We start from the raw sequence: 24,012 nt of genomic DNA, 5'->3' as shown, positions 1-24,012 counted from the left end.
TGGAGAACATGCAAACTCCACACAGAGAAGGCCGAGGGTGGAATTGAACCCTGGTCTCCTAGCTGTGAGGTTTGCGCGCTACCCACTTGGTCGCCGTGCAGCCTGTGAGCAAATCAAGCGCTCCATTTTTCCTCCTGCTTGTGACGCGAGCAGCCTGTCCTAACTTCCCCTGAGCTCGCTGACAAAGATCGACTCTAAGAGGAAGGACGCTGTACAAACAAAAACCTCAATCTACTTATTTAAATTCAAAATGTTCTCTTCTACACTCTGTGTGTATGCCAGCCGTCCCGCCTCCACCCACCAAGGTCACAAATAGCCCCCCTCTTTTGTCCCACTTTGGACACCCCTGCTTTAGAGTGACATGACTGCTTGTCAGACTAGCATTGTCCGTGCAGTGGGCCCTGGGCTTGAGTACAGACTTGGGTACAGACTCGGATTTGAGTAAACCTACAAACATACCACATCTGAGGTCCTAGGCCTGCTCAAGAATAAGTCCCACAAGCAGTCATCTCCATCGTCTTGGCATTTCCAACTCCAAGCGCCATCACGTGGATGTCTTTATCCAGAACTAAATGCTGTGAAATGACGAGTTATAATCTATTTCATCCCTAAAACTCCATCAGATTAAACTTCAGCAAAGCAGGAAAAGTTTCAGGCTAATCACTGGGGATTTTCTTCTTCATAAATGTGGAAATCCACACAAGATTAACGATTTTGTTTATACATTTACTTTCATTTCATGGTTTATCTGATTTCTGGTCTTTTGATTGCACAAGCTCCCCTCATCGCTTGAAAAAAAAAAAAAGTCAATGGACATGATGAGGGGGTTGTCTGCATGGCTCTCTGAATTTAGAGTGGGTTTGATTCTTTGCCGTTGAGAAGCTCTTAAAGGATAACGCCACTTTCCCTGGAATTTTGCCCGTCGTCCACAATCCTTATGTAAGACGTGTCTTTTTTGTGAGTTAGAAAGATATAAAAACAGCTAAAAAGAGGCAGAAAATTAAAGCATGTAATGGGTCACCTAGGAACAGGTACATTCAATAGTAACATGTAATACTTAACAGTATTTTGATCATTTTACGCATTAACGGAACTTCCTTCCCGGGTGCCTTTATTTCGCATAGCACCAGAAAAAGGAACTCTACAGTGGCGAGTGTGTGGTGAAGCTCGTTGCTAGTCGGCTAGTAGCTAGCCGATGTGGTGTAGCGAGGTGTCACTACGCTAGTAACGTAGTTCATAACAAGGTTAACTCATTCACTACCAAAGATGTATTTATACTTTTTCAACTTGAAAGCCCAATCCCAAACACTTATTTATACGGCTTTAAGTTTTTTTGCACAAGAGGCAAAACGAGTTGATGATGTAACTGCACAGTAAAAGACAGCATGTGCGGTGCAGTTTTATGCTGGAAAAACGGCCACAAGGTGGCAGAAGTGCATTTGGTGAGAGATGGGCAGGCATCTTTCCTATAGATATACGCGGCAGGGCAACCAGGAAGTGATTTGTAAATAGTTCAGGTGTTATATTTGTAAATATTTTTTTATGTTGTTGAGGCATAACTGTTTATATTAATTCATCCATTTTCTACCACTTATCCTCACAAGGGGGTGCTGGAGCCTATCCCAGCTGTCTTTGGGCGAGAGGCGGGGTCCACTCTGGACTGGTGGCCAGCCAATAGCTGTTTATATATTTTGGCTAAATATACAGTACAGGGCTTAATTTGTGTCACTCTGAAAGTTATGCTTTTCACAAAAAGCTGGTTTTCTCCATTTTCTAGTCAGGAAATTATATTTTGTTGAAATCTGTGTTCTACTGCTGATTACCAAAGAACGGAAAAAGGTTTTTTCTTATGAAGATGAGAGTCAAACCTTTCTTTTGGTATATACAATGTCTAGGATGGCTGGGACTGATTGAGTTAATGATCATAACAATGTCATATACAGGTCACGTTATATAAATGAAGTGTTGTTGTTCTTTTTCAGAATCAAAATGAGTTCTTTTTCATTATGAGCATTCTTAGCTGCCTCTTTTATCCATTTTGATACCTTCAGAGCACACAGAAAAGAGCAAGAGTTTGTTCATGTCTCACATATGGATTGTGTCCGATGGGCAAATTTTCTTTTTTAAAAAGGGCGTTTTCCCATGAACTCTTATTTAAAAGTCAGGCAGCTGAAGGATGTGGCTGCAGAGAAGGAGCATTTATTTCCTGTCGTCCTACAGGTAGCACCTTAACTGGCTAAGTGGGATCTGTGGGCGCTCTGATTAAACCTGACAGAGACAGATTGAACTTACCTGGAACAAACAAAAGACAGTGAAGATGGAGGGATGCTGATGAGAGGACCAAGATTGGCGAAGAAGAAGAAGATGTCCTATAAGAATGATGGAAGGGCTCAAAGGACCTTGGAAGTTATGTAACATGTCTCGAGGTACACTTGTATCGACATTTTATGAGCGTAAAACTTAAAATAATGGCCGTAATATACCCCATGGAGATGTTCACATGGGATTGATGACTGCTTACTGCAACGCTTTATGTCGTGAAGTTGAGTTCTAAGAAGATTTGCGAGTACGTTGAGCTGTGCGCTTAGCTTGGGTATAGCGACTATATTTTTAGACCAACTTAAACAACACGTATCAACAATCCAAATAGTTTGCCATGAGGATGTTTCGTCATACTCCTATTTCAGCGTTTGGGAAACTACATCTGGCACCACTGGCAAAGATGATAAAACAAGGTGACAAACCTTCACACCCCTGCGGGACTTGTGCTCATGCTTGTTCTGCATTTTCAATTTTCTATTTCCATCTGTGCTGGGGGGTTAATGAGAGAACGGACAGGTGAGCTCTTGAAGGCACTTTCTCACCTGACCGGGTTCCTCTTTTGTTTGCCTTGTTTCCCCATGACACGCTCATCAGTATCGTTTAGAAGCAGCGAGAACTTTGTCTCCCTGCCCGCCATTGTCATGGGAGGTGATTTATGGAGCCTTGAATTGAAATGAAGAGGCAGTTGTTGGAGTCACAGGCGACGTGATGCACCAGGATACACCTCATTCAGTCAAATTCCTTCTTTAACCTCAGCCCCTTGTTGCTACCCTCCTGTCTATTTATGTGCAGCATCCTTCCCAACCTCAACATCCTTCCTTTCTGCCTCTCTGCTGCTCTCCCTGGTATTCACATCCACAGCTGATCATTATGAGCACGGCTCTGAAGCTCATGGCCCAGTTTAGCTTAAAGTTTAGTTTCAGGCACCGTGCTCTCCCTCCAATAAAAACGTTCATCTATGTTGCACGATTCCAGCAGAAATGGATCATTTAATGTTCGACGACCGATACATGCGAGGGTGTGGAGAGCGATGGAAAACCGTGTGCGAGTTTAAGAATACGAGCAGTAACGCTTGAAAGAGCGCCAGACTCGATGTGCCTCTGTCGGGACGCGGCATTACTAGACTTGGACTTGACTGACTACCATCAGCCCTCGTTTATAGCCGTTCATTTGTTCCAGACCCCACCCCGATAAATGAATTGCTGCAATATAATATTACATGTTAATAAATTTCATATTTTTATAGTTTGAGAATAGAAAACAGGTTTATGACCTTCTAAATACAGTTAACATTATTAGAGCCCTGATGATATGGAATAACACCCCTATAGTCACCTTTACACTCCTATTATTCTTTCTTTCCAACACATTGGGAGCTAATCAGTTAGCCTCCTATTTATTTCTTCTCAACTTCATTCATTTTCTACCGCTTATCATCACGAGGGTCGCGGGGGTGCTGGAGCCTATCCCAGCTGTCTTCGGGTGAGAGGCGGGGTACACCCTGGACTGGTGGCCAGCCAATCACAGGGCACATATAGACAAACAACCATTCCCATTCATACCTATGGATAATTTGGAGTCGTCAATTATGTTTTTGGAATGTGGGAGGAAACAGGATTACCCCGGAAAAAACCCACGCATGCACAGGGAGAACATTCAAACTCCACACAGAGATGGCCGTGGGTGGGACTGAACTCAGGTCTCGTAGCTGTGAGGTCTGCATGATAACCACTTGACCGCCATGCAGCCCTCTTCTCAACTTAAGAATTCGAAAACTTGTTACCACTTCCACATGGAATGGAGGGAGGACTTTTTTCCATGTTGTGTGGGACATGCCATGCCAAGGTAATTATCAATGCTTTGTGTCATTACTGCCACCTAGTGAACAGATGACCACATGTCACTATTACAACATGTTTTTACTAATCATAGACCATTGTCTACAACCAGACGGCCATTATTTATCCTTTTTTTCAATTTATGAAAAAACACGATATAGCAAGGGAGCAGAAATCGAACAGCAATATTGCGAGGGACAACCGTATGACGCTCAAGCACTTGTTGCAGGTGGACGAGTCCACATCCTTTGAGGTCTGCGGCTTGCAAATCTGCACGTCACGTACGCCCTCCTTGAGTGACCAAAGCTTTAAATCGGGTTCCAAATGAGAACAACAACATGGATTCCCAGAAGATTCTTGTCAGGACTAAGGGACACACGTAACACTGGGGAATTTGAACAATATTGAGTAAGTGACTCTTACAGAAACATCAGGTCATGTTGACCTCTTCTTAAGTGCAATTGGAGTTCACAGAAAGATTCCTTCTATGATGTATTCCCCCTTTTCGGGGTCCCAATGCCCCCAAAACAAACAAAAATGTTCTTTGTGTTTATCTTGGTGTCCCGGTGGTATTTCCCACTTAGCCATTTTCTCACAGATGAAATCGAGTTCATGGGGCTCATGATGCGTTCTGTCACGATTCATCCTGTTGAAATGAGAATACGTCGAGGGGAAGGGAAAGTGTCGCGGGCAAAGGATCTGGAGCAAAGGCAGTTTTGGCCAATGTTTCCGTTCACGTGAACACCACCCATAGGAGTATTGTACCTCTGTAAGAACGCTGTTGGCCATATTCAGTCCCTTTTTTGAATCACCCACTGATGATCAGCATGTGTCATTGGGGGACTCGTTTTTTGTATCGCCTGGCCTGTTATGATCCGTCAGTGGAGTAAGTCAGATGGAAATGTTTGGGATAGTTTGGCCTTGGCCTCGGCAAAGTTCTGAACTCTCGTGAGTGTCATTGTCGGCACCCCGGTGGATTTGATCTCATTCGACAGCACAGACGCATGGAGACGAGGGACACAGCAAGAGAGCAGCTGAGGGTAAAAGCGATAATAAGCAGGGAGGGGAGAGACGGGAAGTCCTGAAAACATAAGTCAAGGAAAACCCCCAGTGTTTGATTCGGTCAGAGTCGAAGAACAAATGTCCTTGGCTGCTCAGTCATGCGGCTCCCAGCAATTACCTCCAGCCCTCTCAATAGGAGCTCACATAGCCGGGTATTAGCGAGCAACATACGGAGCTTGACTCGAGCCCGATAAATACATTAGTGCGATGATAACTAACACAGACCTAACGCTGATGAGCAATAAACCTCAACTACTGCTTATTTTTCACTGCAATTACGCTGCAGCTCAGGGTTTAAGCGTCCTTGATGGCTGCAGTGATGCGTGAAGTGATTGCCTTGGGTTCTTATGCACATTGAACTCATTTATACAGACACACATTTAATTGCTTGGTGAATGGTGGTACTGTTAGGATGAGGCACCGGTCCTCCCCTGGGGTTTTCAAGATGATTATTGGTGTTGAATCTAAATTGATGGGGGTGGGGGGGGGTCCCCCTGCATGTGTACGCCGTGATGTGGCTACTGCTGGGCAATAAACACAACGTTCTCAATGATTTCTTTGGGAGGTATTACAGTCCTACCTGTCCACAGCTATTCTTGGTCCCACTCGCGTGCGGTGAAGGTCACTTGGGAAATGGGCCCGCTGATGAGTGGACATGTTGCGGGCAACACTTGTGTCAGAGATGTACACAAGCAGACGGCGAGCTCTCTTTGACCCACGCTCCACTGACCTGCATCAGATGAGGTTTTCCGTCACTCAGGGCCACATTTGTGCTATAATAATAACAGTAATAGTGTACACCGCCTCTCGCCCGAAGACAACTGGGATAGGCTCCAGCACCCCCGTGAAAATGAATGAATGAAGGAATATTCATTCATTCATTCATTTTCTTCCGCTTTTCCTCACGAGGGTCGCGGGGGTTGCTGGAGCCTATCCCAGCTGTCTTCGGCTGTGAGCGGTAGTGTTCATTTAGAGCTTAAAAACAAGGCTAAAGATGGGGCACAGCAGTCAGGTATAAAAAAGGATTTAAACAGGTGGGTTTGGAGTCGCTTTTAGAAGGTAGGAAGGTCAGGGCAAGCACGGAGTGAATGGGGCAAAGAATTCCAGAGGGTGGGGGCAGCAATAGAGAAGGCTCTGTCTCCCCAGGTTCGGAGCTTGGACCTACAGGGAAGGGCCGGAAGGTTGGAGTCTGAGGAGCCAAGGGGACGAGAGGGATTGTGTGGATGGAGGGGGTCTGTGAGATATGGGGTATGAGTACGTTGGGAAAATGGGAAGCCAGTGTTTTTAAGGACAGGGGTAATGTGTTCACAGGAGCCGGTGGAGGTGAGGAGGCAGGCAGCGGAGTTCTGAATATACATATTGTAGTCTGTTTTTGGTTTAGGATGGTGTATCGTAGAGAATACTGTTCCGGTCGTCCATTCTGGACGTGATAAATGCGTGGATCAGGGATTCAGCGGTGGAGAATGTAAGTGATGGACGGAGTCAGGCTATGTTCTTAAGATGGAAAAATGCAGTCCGGGGTAACTGTTTGACGTGGGGTTCAAATGAAAGAGTCGGGTCTAGGAGGATACCAAGGTTGGGGATCAGAGGGGATGGAACGGGGGTGGCACTGTCATGTTGGAGACAGAAGTCATGGGTGGATGTTGGGATGTTTAGGGGACCAATGATGATTATATCTGTTTTGTCTCTGTTGAGTTTGAGGAAGTTGTGTCCCATCCAGGTTTTAATGTCGGTTAAAAGGTTGGTGAGGGTGGAGTAGATATTGGAGTTGATGGAGGTGGTGGAGATGTATAGCTGTGGAAACCGAGGCCATGACAAGAGGAGAGGACCAAGCACCAAACCTTGGGGAACACCTTGAAGTAAAGGGGCTATGGAGGAGGAGCAGCTATTGATGTGCACCATCTGTTGACGATTGGTGAGGTATGACTGGAGCCAGGACTGAGGATGGTAAGATGGCCAGAGCCGGAGCAGAGATCATTAGTGATTTTAAGAAGAGCTGTTTCAGTGCTATGTTCGGGACGGAAGCCGGACTGGAAGGATTCAAACAGGCTGTTGGAGTCGAGTGACAAATGCCGTCATACATGGGAAATACCCAACATGCAGGCTGCAGAATGGGCCAATGGCACATTTACAGTATCTAAGGTTCTGTGAGGACGCTGCTTGCCGTGATAGATAACAAACATGCTGCTGCAACGATATCAAACTCTGTCCAGTAGCTGAGCCCATAAAACTAATTGATTAACCTGAAAGTAATTTTCCAAAAAGTAGATTTTGAAGTGACTTCAAAGGTGAAGCAGATTTACAGCCCTCATCTGCTTCGTCTTCATTTGAAAGTAGAAAATAAATCAAAAAGTGAGTGATGCTCCGGTGAGCCTCACGTTTCTCCAAATATTTTATGATATCTTTTCTTGTGACACACGACACTTTGATACAACATGAAGTAGTGGACACACAACCATTAAGGTCTAATGTTAAATTCTACCAGCTGGGTCCAATCGACCTTTTTCTGCTATGGCTCTTGGCAAGGCTCCGAGGTCTCGGGTGTGACCAGGGAGTCATCCTGGTCACTGGAAGTTCAACGTGGCACTTCATGGCAAAGGCCTCCCAGAGGATGTGGAAAATGGACTTGTTGCTCCACACCATGATGTTCTGTGCGTTGTGTTAGTTTCTCATAATATTATGACTTTTAAAAAAAATCCTTTATTTATTCTCGTAAAATTAAAATTTTCTCTTGATATTTTAACTTTATTCTCATAAAATTACAGCTGTTGATTATATTCTTGCTGTCGTTCTTTATTTTTAATTTACCAAAAGAAGAATCCAAATTCTTCTGGTAAATTTTCTTCTGATAATTACAACTGTGCCATAATATTTTAACTTTATACCTTTTTTCACCAAAATTACTACTTTATTTGCGGTTTTGTTTGTTCCTCATGATATTAAAATACTTGTTTTTCTCTGTTGACTTTTTCCGCTTAATATTTCAAATTTTGCTATTGTTTTTTTTTAGTTTTCTTGTTAATTTTTTTTAAACGTGCAGGGGTCAATAAAAGTCACAAATGGCCACCAGGCCATACGTTGGACACCCCTTATCTAAACCCTATTGAGCATCTGTAGGGCATCCTCAAACATGGTGTGCAAACTGTCACAAAAATATTGGGCCAATATAACATAAATCAATAAATCATATCGGCCTGCATGTGAAATCTCTGCTACTGGCACGCCCATAGAAGCCATTGATTCCAGACTCCGCCCCAGCAGGCGTATTGGGCAGGTCCAGGTAGAGCCCACGTGAACACAATAACAACGTACGCTAACATGTGAAGCATGGAGTAGGTGTATTTTTGGTTCCAATCTGAAAATGACGTTGCGGCTTCAGCTGAGAGGTGTCACCTCGATGACATCACTTCCTGGAATGAGGGTAACCGGGAAGGCTAGTTCGTCATGGGTGGCGCCATCAACTATAAATGTAACTTTTGCTAATTTACTGTTTGCTTTCAAAAATCTACCAAGGTAGAACATACTTACAAACAATATAGAACACGTTGATGATTCATGTCAATGCGATTTACGAAACTTGACCAAAGACCATGAGATGCTAAACATGTCAATGCCTGAGTCATCCATCCATTTCTGTACCACTTATCCTCACTAGGGGGCATTGGGGTGCATGTTCTTGGAATGTGGGAGGAAAGTGGAGTACCCGGAGAACGGGAAGAACATGCAAATTCCACACAAAGATGCCAAGCGGAGAATCTAACCTGATCTCCTGACTGTGTGGCCTACATGCTAACCACTCGTCCAGCCAAATGTCTAAGTCAAAAACCTGAGTAGTTTTCCTCCATCTGATCTTCACCACTAATCAATACTTTATTAGAATTCTTGGAGGGGATTTGCCTTTGGTGGGTGAACAGGGTATTCCCTTTCCAAGATACTGGAACTCCAGGAGTCATTCAGAATGAGATGAGATTAGAGGAAGCGGAAGAGGAGGAGCTACAAGTGTTCATTATGGGAGCTGGTGTTCCCGTCACATGAGGGGGACGGCTATTAACCCGCGTGACCCTGCACATAGTGGTCTACATGTCTACCACAATGACTGATGTTTTGGAAAGGAACGCGGATATGAACGAATACTCCTCAGCCAACCCTAATATCATCCCTAAAATACCTCCCAAATAGAGCATGTGGTCGGGTGGTAGAGCTAGATCTACTTTTACCTTTGCTGTTTGAATCAATCTTTCATCCCCAAAACACTAAAGAGTCACTTGTTTTTCCGGATGTCATCCCGTCTTCCACCCATGCGGCCCAGCGCGAGCTACATTTGCATCGCTGTGACAGAAACACAAGTATTTTTGCTCATGTAAACAACTGTGGCTTTTGCCAATCCAACCAGAGGTAGACGGCTGTCACAGCAAGTTACTATCTGTCAGTGCGCTTCTCGGGGGCTTTGGGGGACTGGAGGTGGGCAACATGACAGCAAGCGGGACACAAACCATTAAAGCAGGAGTTCAATGTTTACGGAAGAAAGTCTCTGCACGGCGGTGGAGGGTTACGTAAGGATGCCACAAAGCAGTAAGTACTGTAAATATTTGGTTAGCCGAGCTTAGCACAAGGCCTTCTATATCTGTGCCGTGATGCGAGACATCTTCCCCCGGCCTTTAAATATTAAAAACAAGGAACGCAATCGAGATGTTAACCAAAAGAGAGACAAATTTAGTTACTTAGCTTGGCTACTTCCTGGTCCGGGGAGGATGACAATTCATTATGAATGAACGGACGATGCCTTTCTGATTTCACAGTGGCTCAAGTTGTGGAAATGTAAAAACCATGATTCCAAGCAACTGAAACAATCATGGGAAAACCCCCATCCTTGCCCCAATCCTCTAAAGCAGGGGTGCTCACATTTCTTTAGCCTGCAAGCTACTTTAAGGTGACCAAGTCCCAAACAGCTACATCCTATTCTAAATATAGAAATACATATTGACTATATTTATACAGTAAATATACACATATATTTATGTACATGTCAGGGGTGCACATAACATCAAAACACAAGCTAGTTCCTGCTACAAAACTTAGAATATATGTATAAAAATCAACCACAAAACTTTAAAACTACTGTACCAAATACTAATGATTAGTATTTCCCACATAACTAACCACTACACGTGAACTGATACCTTTGGTTATAGATATAAGAGTTTCAAACGGAGTGGGGAGGAGAAGCCAAAAACGCACCACTTCCACACGGAATGAGAGGAGAACCCGTGCATGGCATGTGGGACCCAGCCATGTAATATGGGTCCCACCCATTGGCACATGGGTCCCAGCCATGGTACATGGGTCCCAGCCATGTCATGTGGGTCCCAGCCATGGCACGTGGGACCCAGCCATGCCATTTGGGTCGCACCCATTGGCACGTGGGTCCCAGCCATGTCATGTGGGTCCCGCCCATTGGCACGTGGGTCGCAGCCATGGCTGTGGAGCATGGGTCCCAGCCATGTCATGTGGGTCCCAGCCATGGCACATGGATTCCAGCCATGTCATGTGGGGCCCAGCCATGTCATGTGGGGCCCAGCCATGGCCCGTGGGACCCAGCCAGGCCATTTGGGTCGCACCCATTGGCACGTGGGTCCCAGCCATGTCATGTGGGACCCAGCCATGTCATGTGGGTCCCGCCCATTGGCACGTGGGTCGCATCCATGGCTGTAGCACATGGGTCCCAGCCATGTCATGTTGGTCCCAGCCATTGGCACATACTTGACTCAGGTGTAAATGTGTGGTGCGAGAGGGTGGGTGGCATTCTGTGCCAATGCGCAACATGTTGTGTCACCAGTGTGCAAAGAGTGCGTCAACTAGTCTTCAACCCTTTCAGGCAATTCCACGGGGAATTGCGGGCCAATGCGTGCAAACAGTGTAAACAGTGCTTAAGGCCACCGATTTACAACTACATTTGAATTGTCGTAATGTATCAGTAAAAATACATGAAACCAGACTGAATTTGGAGTAGAATGATTTGAAAAAGAGTTGTGTGCACGGTAATAGTGTGTTAGGAGTCGACAGTGACTGAATCTTTATCCAGTGGCAGTAAAAACAGGTTTCTGGTTTTTTCGGGGAAAATACGATGCTGTATTGGAATGTACAGGTTGTATTGGTTTGAGTTGCGGCCAGCTAATTGAAACATTAGTTTGAGTGTGTTTGACACCCTCAACGTGGACATTTTGACTGCATGCGCCGTCTATTGAATTTCTGCTTAAGTGTGCTTTTGTTTGTGGGGCCACTGCTTATTAAATGACAGCTTCATTGTAGATATCTCTCCATTCATCTTGCTACTTTTTTGCACAGTAACAGACCGCTCTGCTGTTTTTGGCGGGATGAAATCACTGCGTGTATAATTTAAAGCTGGGATGAGGAAGAGCGTGAGGGCAGGGAGCTGCTGCGGTATTTTGACAAGCAGAATAGAAAGATAGAAAGAAGTGGCGCGGCCGCGTGCACGGAGCGACGGGAATAGGTCACCATTTCACTTATGCCTTGACCCCGGCACACTTCCTGAGGGAAATAGTCCTCCAGATCTCATCACTGCCTCATCATCATGCTACTTCCTTGCTCGTCATAAGAAGACACATTGCGCGGCGTCCCCCGGTGCATCCCTGCGGGGGAGAGGGCATGGGCGGAGATTAGCCAACGAGAAACACCAACATAAACTGCTCCTCCAGCTATGTTGGCCTCCCTCATTAGCGGGACACTGGAAGGGAAGGGTCAGGAGAAAAAGTGAACGTTAAGATGAGTCATTGAGGACCTGCAGGGCCCCCCCTCGCTGGGTGAGGGGCCAAGAAGGAGGGGTGAGATGCTGCAAAGGTTCTGTCAGTTTCTTAAATTAAAATAGGCTGTGGGGCTTTCACTCATTAAACATTCACTACCCCCCCTCCCCACCACCCACCATCCTCTCCACTACCACGAAGGTTTCTGATTGCATTTTTTATGTTGCTAACTTTACAACTCTCTCTCTTTAACTTTAACCTCTGATGACCTTAAAGGAAAAGCACACCTTTTTTTAGTTTTGCCCATCATCCACTATCCATATGTGAGACAACAGCTAATTCATGCACAGAATGAGGCAGACGTAAGAAAAAATCATCCATCAATCCTCCAAATCAATCATGTGACCTCCCCATTAAATCATTCCATCATGGCCGCTATAGCGCCGCCAATGCTGCTGCCAGGTGTAGCGTTCCTTTCTGTGTTGCTATGTGAAATAAATGACCCAGGAAGGAAGTTCCGCTAATGCTTAAAATGACTCAAATACAGTAAGTATTACATGTTATCATGAATGTACAGTATCTGTTACTACATGCAGAGCATGGATATACGACCACAAAACCTTGTTGGAGGTTTTAATAGCACACTTTCCGTGCACAATAGGTGCATCACTTAGTGGCCTCTTTTTAGCTCTTTAGAATGCACAGAAAAGAGAAAGACGTGCATTCATGTCTCACATGAAGCTGGCGGATGATGGGCAAAATTTGTGTTTCAAAAGTAAACTTTATTTTGTTTTGCAAAGTCACTCCACAAGATCCCAAACGTTTGACTTGACAACCATGACATTATCGTTTCTCAGCTGTACTTTCAATTAGCGCGTGCAAACACAAGAATAACAGTGAGGGTAAGTCGGTATGCCAGCGTTGCTGCCAGCAAGCTAACAGGCTAGCTTATTGGCGACCTGCGGTGTCACAAGCGGCTCCATTCTGAGAGAAAATGACTATTTTTCTTGAAATTCAGACTTGATTGTCTTACATGAATGTCAGGATTTGTTGAAGTAAAAAAATACCAGCTAATAGGTGCATTTCTTTTCTCGCCAGAGTCTCCAGAGACGTCTGACTGCAAAGAGTTATTCAGCAGAAACACTTTTAAGTTTTACTCAGTTTTTTTGAGTTAATTAAAGAATTGCCCAAGGTGCATTTTGCACTCTAGTGATGGGGATTTCGTCAGGTACTTTTGGCTTGGCTCCCTAAAAAGAGCCCCCAAGGTGCTCCTAAGACTTTATTTTTGTTGTTCAAATGGATTTCTTACCAAAACATGAGGGGTGCAAGAACACAGGTATCCTGGATCACACTGCAGCTTCACTCAGGGGTGTCCAAACTTTTTCCACTGACTGAAAAATGAAAGGATGCAAGGGCCCAAATTTGGGATTCATTTAGTTATACAAAGAGTATGTCAGGTACAAACTGCATCAGAGCCCTGGGACATATGTGAAAGAGCTTTTTATTATACAGAATACAAATTTATTTATTTAAAACCATATTTTGACTTGATTCTTCTTTTTCATTTTCTTTTGCTGGGTTTTATCGTATTTCAACTTTCTCTCTCTTTTTAAATGTGGACATTATTCCTATAAAAGTTGGATTTTATTCTCGTAACTGTTCCCACAACCCTATTTTCCAAAAGTGGCAACTTTGTTTGTTGTTTTCTTGGGTTTTCATAATATTATGACTTATTATGTCAAAAATAACTTACGATTAATTAATTTAATTATTTCTCCTCCCCGTGGGTTTTCTCCGGGTACTCCGGTTTCCTCCCACATTCCAAAAACATGCTAGAGGTTAATTGGCCAAATCCAAAAAGACAGCTGGGATAGGCTCCAGCACCCCCCTTGTGAGGAAAAAGCGGTAGAAAATGAATGAATTAATAATTATTTCTCGTGACAATGAAGATAATCAAATCTGCTTGTAAGACAAATGATTTCGGTGAATATTTTGACTTTACTCTAGTAAAATGACTGATGTTTTGAAATAGATAAGGTTTATAAAATGTGCTGACGAAAAAGCACTTTGGACACGGCCGCATGAAGTGATGAGCTGTCCCACCGTGTTGTTTTGCAGAGCCACAGCTAAAAGGCATCGTCACGCGCCTGTACAGCCAACATGGATACTACCTACAAATGCAGCCCGACGGCACCATGGACAGCACGAGAGATGAGAGCAGCTCTTTTTGTAAGTCTGTTAGCGTGCGTGCCTGCTCAGACGCCCGGGAGAAGCCAAACATCCTCGGCGGAGCACGTATCGCCAATGATGGCGTTGCTCATTCCTGCTGCTGACTTTACGTGGACGTTATCTGACCTCTGGAAATCAAATGAGATCTTTTCAGTCGCAAATTATGCACTATTCCCCGCACGTTTAATTGAATTTGGAGCTCTGACCCTCCACAGACATTTCACAAAGCAGTTTTAATGCACGCGATTCCAACTTTAATTTCTTCCATTTTCTACTTATAGTCCATTTTTTTTGTTCCTATCTTAGCTTTGGACCAGAGAGCCGCTCGGGCACTGTGTCTAACGGTCCGCTTTTAGCCTCGGCTCCAAGCCCCATTTGCTGAGGGTGAGCGTCCTGCTATTATCCAGTTTTAGAGTGAGCGTTAAGCTTAGTGAAGGTGACACGGTGTAGAGTTTGCTGCAACATAAACTCTGAGAGGTCACAGCATTTGGGCAAAAAGGGAGATGTAGCATGCAGCAGAGACACTGCAGCCACCGAGACTGCGACAACGTAGAATAAAAAACACATCTTTGCTGTATGATATCGTCTTTTTCGATTCACACTCATCTGACTTGATATTCTCTCTCTCCCTTTCTGTTTATGTTCTCCAAACTTTTTGATCCAATTTAGCACAGTTCAACTTAATTCCAGTGGGACTGCGGATTGTGGCAATCCAGGGTGCAAAGACGGGGCTGTATCTGGCCATGAATAGTGAAGGATACCTCTATACCTCTGTAAGTATTCCGTGCAGATCGGTCTGTGAAATATCACTGCAGGGGTTTGTGATTGGGGTAGGTAAGCTCCGAGAGTTGCTGTGCCTGATCCTGATCGTTCCTGAGAGGCTTTTTAGCAGTTACTGATAAGGAAATTCTCTCTGTAATCATATTAAGAAGGGAATACAAGGGAGGAAGGCCTTTATCGGCTGCTGTCATTTTGGATTCAGAGCCTTTGAGATGTCCGTCAGTTCCATGTTTACCATTGCGCTTGTGTCGCCGCACGTTAGACTTGATTTTGAAGAGATTGCTTTAAGAATGGGCGGCACGACGGACGAGTGGTTAGCGCGCAGACCTCACAGCTAGGAGACCAGGGTTCAATTCCACCCTCGGCCATTTCTGTGTGGAGTTTGCATGCGTGGGTTTTCTTCAGGTACTCCGGTTTCCTCCCACATTCCAAAAACATGCTAGGTTAATTGGCGACTCCAAATTGTCCACAGGTATGAATGTGAGTGTGAATGGTTGTTTGTCTATATGTGCCCTGTGATTGGCTGGCGACCAGTCCGGGGTGTACCCCGCCTCTCGCCCGAAGACAGCTGGGATAGGCTCCAGCACCCCCGCGACCCTCGTGAGGAAAAGCGGTAGAAAATGAATGAATGAATGCTTTAAGAATTGCATTCTTTAAACCAGACCGCATGGTGGCCGAGTGGTTAGCATGGAGGCCACACAGTCAGGAGATTGTGAAGACCTGGGCATCTCTGTGTGTTCTTTTCTCCGGATACTCCGCTTTCCTCCCCGATTCCAAAAACATGTTAGCTTCATTGGCCACTCCAAATTGTCCATAGGTATGAATTTGAGTGTGAATGGTTGTTTGTCTATATGTGCCCTGGGATTGGCTGGCCACCAGTCCAGGGTGTACACCGCCTCTCACCCAAAACAGCTGGGATAGGCTCCAGCATACCCCCACCCTAGTGAGTATAAACGGCATAGAACAAGAAAAAAATTACTTTTTGGGAATTTGTGGAGGCAAGAATTCACTTTTTTGTGTATTCTACATTGTTTATGGCTTACAATGCAGGTAATGCGGAGTCACCTATTCCTCCTAAAGCGTAAGGGACATTACAGTGGTTGATATTGTTGCTTTGCCTTGGTGTGTACTGCGACTGCAACCTGTTGGATGATGATGGTGATGATACACCAGATATGCGTACCCAGGCCTGAGTCTTTGCATGCGTTTTATTTATTTTTTTACTTCTTAGCCATTTCTATCCTTGAAAATGCCTAATTTAGGCAAAAAAAAAAACAGCGGACGGTTCCCCCGACCTGCGGCTTGGCCTCAAGGGCGAGGGTAAATACCCGCTGTAAGTCATGATCACCTAGGCAACCCCCCGGGGCCCCCTAGTCGGCGTTGCGTTTCCCTCGCCCGACCCATTGAAGTGAGATCGAGACGACACGTCTGACCCAGCTGTCCTACATCGGCACCCTGCCGGTTCGGCCCTCGGCGTCCCGGCCTTCTTCTCCGGACCGCCTTGCGCGTTGTCTGGGCTGGGTGGGGCTCATCCCTAGGCAACCGCGCACAGTGTGAGGGTGCTGCCACGGAACGCCGCCTGACGAGACTCGGGCACCAGTGCGTGCCAGAAACCAGCCGTGACGGAAGACAGGGCACGAGGGAAAGCCCCCACCGGCCACTAGTTGCGGGTGCAGCGGATCGCTCAGGAATCCTTGCGCCATACCATCGCCCTCCACGGCAGCCCGGTCCCAGCCCGTGTAGGGCCTGCGAGCCGCGCCTCTTTCTCTGCTATTCCTCCTTTTTCCAGCGGCCGCCACCCTCCTACCCGAAACCTTTGCCCAACATTTGCTAAAAAGTGCATTATTTTTGACAACTAATATCCCATAGCTAACCGTGAGAGAGTGAAGCTGCAAACGTCGAAGTGAAAAGTGGCGAGGGCCGACTGTACCTGTCTGTGTAAGATTTTCTCCAGGAGTCCCAAAAGTAAATGTATGGTGTTCTGCTCCCTGACAACAGAGCGTAAGGCGTCAGGGATTCAAATAGATTAGTGGTGCGTACTTCTTTTTGGGAGGCTATTTGCGTGTTGCTTTTACTGAGCGATACCACAACAATGATGTGCAATATGGTAAAGGCACCGGTTTTTATTATCCTCTGAGCCCCTGCTTAGTATGCTTTGCGGCAGTGAAGGGAGAGGGGATTTCCTCCGTTGCAGTCAATAGTTGTAGTACGACCCACACGGATGCACGCACGCATGCACATGCACCAATGCACGCATGCACACGGTAGCATGTAGGGGCTGTACGACCGAACACCTGTCTTTTGCTGTAATATCATGCATATTTGATTTTATGAGGCCATATTACTCTCTGGAGTGTGTCTAACACGCTGATTTAATGGTGCGGGAAGGGATTGGAGGTAGAATGGTACAGGCCTCTGCAGATTACTGTTCAAAGCTCAGGCTCATATTTGCTTTTTCGTTTAATGGCATCCCAGGAGAATGAGAAACAACACTGTCCGACTCCGAGAGGTGACAAAAAAAATGTTCTTCCTTCAAGAAATTCTCATTTCAAAAATACTACCACTAAGTCTTGAATTATACAGTTTCTTTCTTATACGACAGTCATACGGCAAGGTAATGTAAGCAGCCTTGTCTTTGACATAAATCTCAATATACACCTTGGTTAGTGTACGCTTCTGGTTGGGCTGATTTTTGGTTTCTGTCGTAGATTTATGCAGAATTCTGCCGCTTTTTGCGTACAATATGACGTACATCTTGTCAAGTAACTAACTCATTTAATACCAAAGTTGAAGTTCTACATTTTTTATAATCTCCAATGCCAGATTCCAACAACATATTTATGCGTCTTTTACGTGTTTTTGCACGAGAGGTAAAAAGAAGTTGTGACGCAACGCTCTACTAACGCATTTCACTTCAGAGCAATTTTACCTCCTGGAAACGACCACAAGGCGGCAGAAGTGCATTTGATGAGAGTTCGGCAGGATTCACGTGAAGAGAAAAATCACATGATCAAAAGAAGGAAGTGAGAGAGCATGGAGGGGTGTAGCGTGCAAAGGGTAAGGAATTTTTTACGCGTGCCCACGCACAGTTGAGTTTCAAATGTGACAAATGGAAATGGTTGATGGTGTTATATTATATAATATATATTTATATAATAAATTGTTATTTTGATGTTAAAAACAACCCTTAGTAACCCTCGGTAACTCCTCCAAATGGATGTGCTTTAGTCATCAGCTCATCATTAGTAACTACTGTATTTTTGTGGACCTTATTTTAAAGTCTAAAGAGCAAAAAAATATTTGTGTCAAAGTGAAAGTTATGCTTGAAATGTATCTTTTCACAAAAAGCTGTCTTTGTTTGGAACTGATATTTTCCTGAAACTTGTGTTGTATTGCCGATTACTAAAGAAAAAAATGAAGTATTAAGAAACCTTTTTTTCCTCGTGAAAGACAGGAGGTTATCTAACTAAAAATTGCACCTAAAGTCTGATACCCTTGAGCAAAAACATCACAGTATTATAACTGCAGCTCGAAAATGTGTTAACCTCACATTCATGTTATGTTTGTGATGCCATGACACAAGTTTTCATGTTTTCACCAATTGGTTTTTGTGACGGCCTTTGAAAGGCATTATGGGCAAATGCCGATGACATGTTTTTTACAGAAATCGGTGGCATCCCTAATTGAAAGGTATGTAATGCCCAAATATAGTTCTCGTAATTTGCTCCGATATGAAATGCCTCTGGTGATAATGACACACAACCAAGCATTACTTGTTCCCTGCGTAGCGTGGATAATTAAAAGCAGAGTGATTAGTGAAGGCAGCAGGCGTCAACAGAGGGTCCGGGAGAGAATGGAAGGAGCTCCGCCCTTCTCCGCTACCTATCAGCTGTCAATCATCACCCCACATCATCATCCACCCGCTTAACGTACGTGTTATCATGAGCGTACACGTGCGGTGCGAGACAGTATTAACCGTCTCATCCAACGTTAAAGCCCTTTTAATAAGCACATCCGTGTCCTACAGACTTACGTAACACGGCCCCTGCCATCGAGCGGCTACATCTGTGCTCCGAAACAACATCAGCGATGCGCCTGCCTCACACTCTGCAAATGTGGCTTCGGGTGAGAGGTGGGTTTGCTGCAGTAATATTATGGAAATATGATGTTACCATATTTATGTTAGTGCGGCCGGTCACATTTTCACACATCCTACCCCAGGAGCTGATGGGACGCCTGCATGACAGAAATACTGTCACTGCATGTCAGATACGCCGAAAAATGTTGACAATTACTCTACGTACGTACATCGGTAGGGCATTCAAACACATGCATAAACTGCCGTGGATTTGTCTTCGCTGCTCTTTATATCTGAATTCTACACAGCATCAGTGGGTTAGCCTTGTGAGCTCAAACGTTTATATTATTCCTATTTCCCTTTGCTTGTTTGGAGGCGTAAGAGCAGTTCCAGTGTAGGACGGCATGGAGAGTTAAGCTTCCTAAAGCAGGTGGGACAGATGTAATCAGAAAGGAGGGTTGTGTATTGGTGGGGGACGCTGGTTGGGGGTGGGGGGCTTATTCCCTGCTCTGCATCATAAGAAGGTTCCCTCCCATCTTGTGGATTCTCAGCACGGACGCCACATATTATACTCTACCTCTCTCATCTGCTTTGGTTTCAATTCTTTTTAGCTCGGGACACGACGGGAAGGCACGCAGGTCAGTCCATCGGTTACCCAAAGTCCCACCCGGGGGCAATTTATCACCCTCTTTTGTTTATAAAGCTGCAAAATTAAGTAATAAAGTCAAAATATCATGAGAAAAAAAGGAATTTTCCGAACACAAGTTTAAAAAGATCATATCACGGTCCCTTGCTGTTTCACAGTTGATGATGATTTGCAGATTTTACGTGTTTTTATTTCCTAAATGAAGCATTTCCAAGCATAGAAATTGTGAATTGAAGTGAAATACAAATATAAGGCATTGGGAAGGCATGTTGTACACACTGGAAGACAAGGGCCTGGTTACACGTATCTAAAGCGCATCTAAAGCATATCTAAAGCGTATCTAGCGCACCATTAGACAGGTTACTGTATTTTCACAGGTTAGTACTTGTGTGTAAGAACTGTGATGTACTTGTATATCACAGTATTATGAGAAAACAAATCATAAGTTCAACGTTTGTGTGTGTGTTTCTGTGTCCATATATAAGAGGTCTCTAAAGTGCATTATTATTATGCCTCCGATACTGCATAGTAAGAGTGTAAAAGTGACTATAAGGTTGTTACTTCATGTCTAGAGAGCTCTATTCATTCATTTTTTTGCCGCTTATCCACACCAGGGTCGCGGGGGTGCTGGAGCCTATCCCAGCTGTCTTCGGGCAAGAGGCGGGGTACAACCTGGACTAGTGGCCAGCCAATCACAGGGCACATATTGACAAACAACCATTTCAACCATTACATTCATACCTATGGACAATTTGGAGTGACCAATTAACCGAGCATGTTTTTGGAATGTGGGAGGAAACCGGAGTAAAACCACGCATGCACATGCAAACTCCACACAGAGATGGCCGAGGGTGGGATTGAACTCAGGTCTCCTAGCTGTGAGGTCTGCGCGCTAACCACTCGACCGCCATGCAGCCCTAGAGAGCTCTAATAAAGTTAAAAATCATTTAGAAGGTGGTATATTAGGGTTTTTTTATGCAAATATATTTGGTTTACAAGTCAGGAATCCTGCATTGAGGAAATTCACTTATCACTCATGGGGTGTGGAACTGATTAACCGCGATAAAGGAGGGACAGCCGTACATACTTTTGACAACCCAACCAAACAAACTAATCTGGGTGTTAGTACATATTGGATTCCGCTCGGATCCGGAGGTTACTTCAAGGTGAGTTTCAAAAATAGATGTAATTACAGTGACAAGGATTTGGACCTCTGTGCTAAACGGCCATGAAAAATCATTTTATTGAACAATGATTGCATGGTCGTGTCTGGATATTTTTTCCCCTCATCTAATGACGCCATCCATCCCTTTGGAGATTACATGAATGAAAGGCAGCCGATGCGGTTTCTATAGTTTGCTTGATTTCAAGGGAGTGATTATGAAGGGTAATTACAGGATTACTTGAGAGAGGGGTTATCACTGGTGTCACTTCAAAGGTTGAGCCCAAGGGTACTTAGTCGGCGTGATGGTCTGTCAGATCAAGGGGCACGGGGAATGTTTGGCCACAATTCTTGGATTTGGTCTTGCGGGATGTCGAAGAGCATCTCCGTTTGTCCTCTGGATCCGTGACTTACGTCCTCTCCAAGTGATCTTCCGCTCACTTTTTTCTACTTTTTCTCCTCGCTTTCTTTTCTTTTTGCCCCTTTTGCTCTCTGGTCTGTTTAATAATGAATGAAGCGGATCATCTATCGATCCTCTCCTCTTTGTGTTAGCAGAGCAAAGGATATCAAACCTGTCAGAGGATCTTAAAATAGCTCCAAGCTTTGGTGGTCTAGTCGTGGGTGAGGAGCCAAGGCTTGTGTTGCTCTGGCCAGGGAGTGGGCGTTGAATGGGAATAAACTCCCAGGGCAGCAAAGTGGACAGAGAAAGGTCACAAAGTCCTGAATTGCCTTGTCAGCTAAAGGATGACGCCTTCCTGTGAAGGAGAAAGGTGATGATGTATGATAAGTGTGAAACTGGAGGTCTCGTGTACGGTCTGGAAATACTTTTGGCCTTTTATTAAGTCATTCAATACCAGAAAGAGTTATAATTTTTTAGAAATCCAAACGCCTTATCCCGAAAACATATTCATGCGTCTTTTACGCTATTTTTTGGAGTCAAGCGAAAAGAGTTGATGACGCAACTCTCCACTAATGCATTTCCCTTCAGAGCAATTCGAATAAAAATGGCCACATGGTGGCAGAAGTGCATTTGATGACAACTCGGCAGGGATCATTTGGACGGTGGAGAAGGTTACGTGTCGGGAAGTTTTAACACACACATATTTCAGATGGACAGGTGAAAGTTGCAAATAGTTCATACATTGTTATTTGGCTGTTTTGTTTATGTTTGTATAGTTGTTGAGACATTTGAGCTGTCACAAAAGCAAAAAATATTTGCGTCAAAGTGAAAGTTATGCTTGAAATGTATCTTGAAATTTGCCTTTCTCCCTTTTTTTTTAGTCGGGAACTGATATTTTCCTGAAACTTACACATGTTCTACTGCTTATTACTAAAGAACAGGAAAAGGTAGAAACGAACTTTTTTCTGATGAAAGACAGGAGTGTAATCTTTTTTTTTGGTAGGTTCCATGTTTATATAGCCATAGAACACAATATTGTGTGCTACCTTGTGCAAAATGGCCGGTTGTTTTTTTGAAAAGTGGTGGTCTTCTCGCTAGAGATGTACGTAAATCTCTTAGCTCTCTCGATCCAATGCACAGGTTACGATATGACTGTAAAAACTTTATATCTGGAAAAACCAATTTGATCCAATTTGATTCAATTCTACGGTTATTTCTTGTTGTAGACATTCACCCTACTTTCTAAAGTAAAGATGCCAATGATTAGAAAGTCTTTGGCGGTGACTTGCCTGCTACTATTAACATCCATTCTTTTCTTTAGTCCTGGTAAGCTACAGAGCATGCGTAACAATCCCTTGGACGGCAGCCCAGGCTCTCTTGTTCTGTCAAACGACTTCTTCTCTAGCGATACCCGCTGCATGCCTCCCCAATCCACTCGTCTAAGGATTTATGTCTGGTCCGTACTGGTACAGGAGGCTGCTAACGGTACAGCCAAATCTCTATCCGGTCGCCTCAGTTTACCCTACGTCTAGCCTTCGTCTGTCTCCCCAAAGTCTCAGAGAAACTGGTCTCTTCCGCCGTTTTTGCCGTGCTGTGGCGGGGGTTAATCAATTCAGCAGATTGGCTTTGCTGTCTGACAGGAGAAGGACTCGGTGGAGACCCTGATGGAGACGAAGGGAGATGTATATCTCTCGCTATTGCTTCATATCAGCCGTCACCATTACACAGAGTTGGCTTGTCCTTACGTTGAGGACACACCGAGGGAGGGGGCAGGAGGATGGAGTGATGCTGGGATCATGTTTGACGACCGGCTTCATTTAAGGGATTTCATTTCGCTTTTTGCTAATTAGATTTTATGAGAGACATTATGCCGCTGCGGCCAGTAACGCATGAATGACGAACAGCGTACAGAGTTTGATGAATTACACGTTGCACATCACTATCTCCCCCTAGAGACGTGTTTGTTACCGACGTTAACATAACCAAGACACACCTATAGTGAAGAATTCCAATTATTATAAGAATAAAGTCTAAATTATGAGAATAATGTAGATTTCTTTTAATGAGTACAATACTTTCTGAGAAAAGGTTGTATGATTACAAAGGAAAGGCACGTAATTGTGTCCTCTGTCTCATGTAGCTATTGTTGTACGGTGGATGTTAGCGGATAACTGCTTTTCATCTTGGTTTCCCTGTGGACCGGATATCTGGGATGCTAATGTTGTCTTGCCATGAATGTTCATCCTGTTGTACCCCAAGGATAAGAATGTCCATGCTTGCAGTCATTTTTTTCATGTTCAAAGACTCATATACACGATCTCATGACAATTGCATTATTTTGCTTCCCTTGCAATGCCGGCTAATGTGAATCTCTGCCCCGTTCTACCTCCCTTTTCATGTTTACTTCCAGGAGAACTTCACTCCGGAGTGTAAGTTCAAGGAGAGTGTGTTTGAGAACTACTACGTCACATACTCCTCCATGCTCTATCGGCAGACCCAGTCTGGCCGCTCTTGGTATATCGGCATCAACCGTGACGGCCAGGTCATGAAGGGCAACCGGGTAAAGAAGAACAAAGGAGCCGCCCACTTCCTGCCTAAAGTTATCGAAGGTTTGTTTCCGTTTGTATGAGCTTGGGATTTTTAGTCGGGATGGGTGTTGGACGGACGGAACTTCATCAATCAGCCAATCACCCAGAAAGCTTTCACACCAGGGATATCCAACTGGCCAGTCTGG

General features: G+C 44.6%; 1 protein-coding gene and 1 long non-coding RNA gene across 3 annotated transcripts in view; one reads left to right on the top strand and one right to left on the bottom strand.

Moving 5' to 3' along the window:
- Positions 1–24,012, top strand: part of fgf11b (fibroblast growth factor 11b) — a 39,520-nt gene that overhangs the window by 8,123 nt on the left and 7,385 nt on the right. The window contains exons 2-4 of the mRNA XM_058077084.1: positions 14,102–14,212; positions 14,882–14,985; positions 23,689–23,887. Coding sequence (XP_057933067.1) covers positions 14,102–14,212; positions 14,882–14,985; positions 23,689–23,887 — 414 coding nt within the window. The remainder of the gene's footprint in view (positions 1–14,101; positions 14,213–14,881; positions 14,986–23,688; positions 23,888–24,012) is intronic.
- The window catches only part of LOC131131987 (uncharacterized), a 31,841-nt gene continuing 13,196 nt past the window's right edge, over positions 5,368–24,012 (bottom strand). The window contains exon 3 of one of the 2 annotated variants that reach the window (XR_009130290.1): positions 5,368–5,952. This is a non-coding gene — a long non-coding RNA (uncharacterized LOC131131987). Of the gene's footprint in view, positions 5,953–20,688; positions 21,634–24,012 lie in introns of those variants that run through there. The other variant, XR_009130289.1, reaches the window with a different exon arrangement.

This window comes from Doryrhamphus excisus, chromosome 7 (genome assembly GCF_030265055.1).
Source record: "Doryrhamphus excisus isolate RoL2022-K1 chromosome 7, RoL_Dexc_1.0, whole genome shotgun sequence".
In the NCBI taxonomy this organism is placed as follows: domain Eukaryota; kingdom Metazoa; phylum Chordata; class Actinopteri; order Syngnathiformes; family Syngnathidae; genus Doryrhamphus; species Doryrhamphus excisus.
This window is presented reverse-complemented; position numbering and strand designations above follow the sequence as displayed.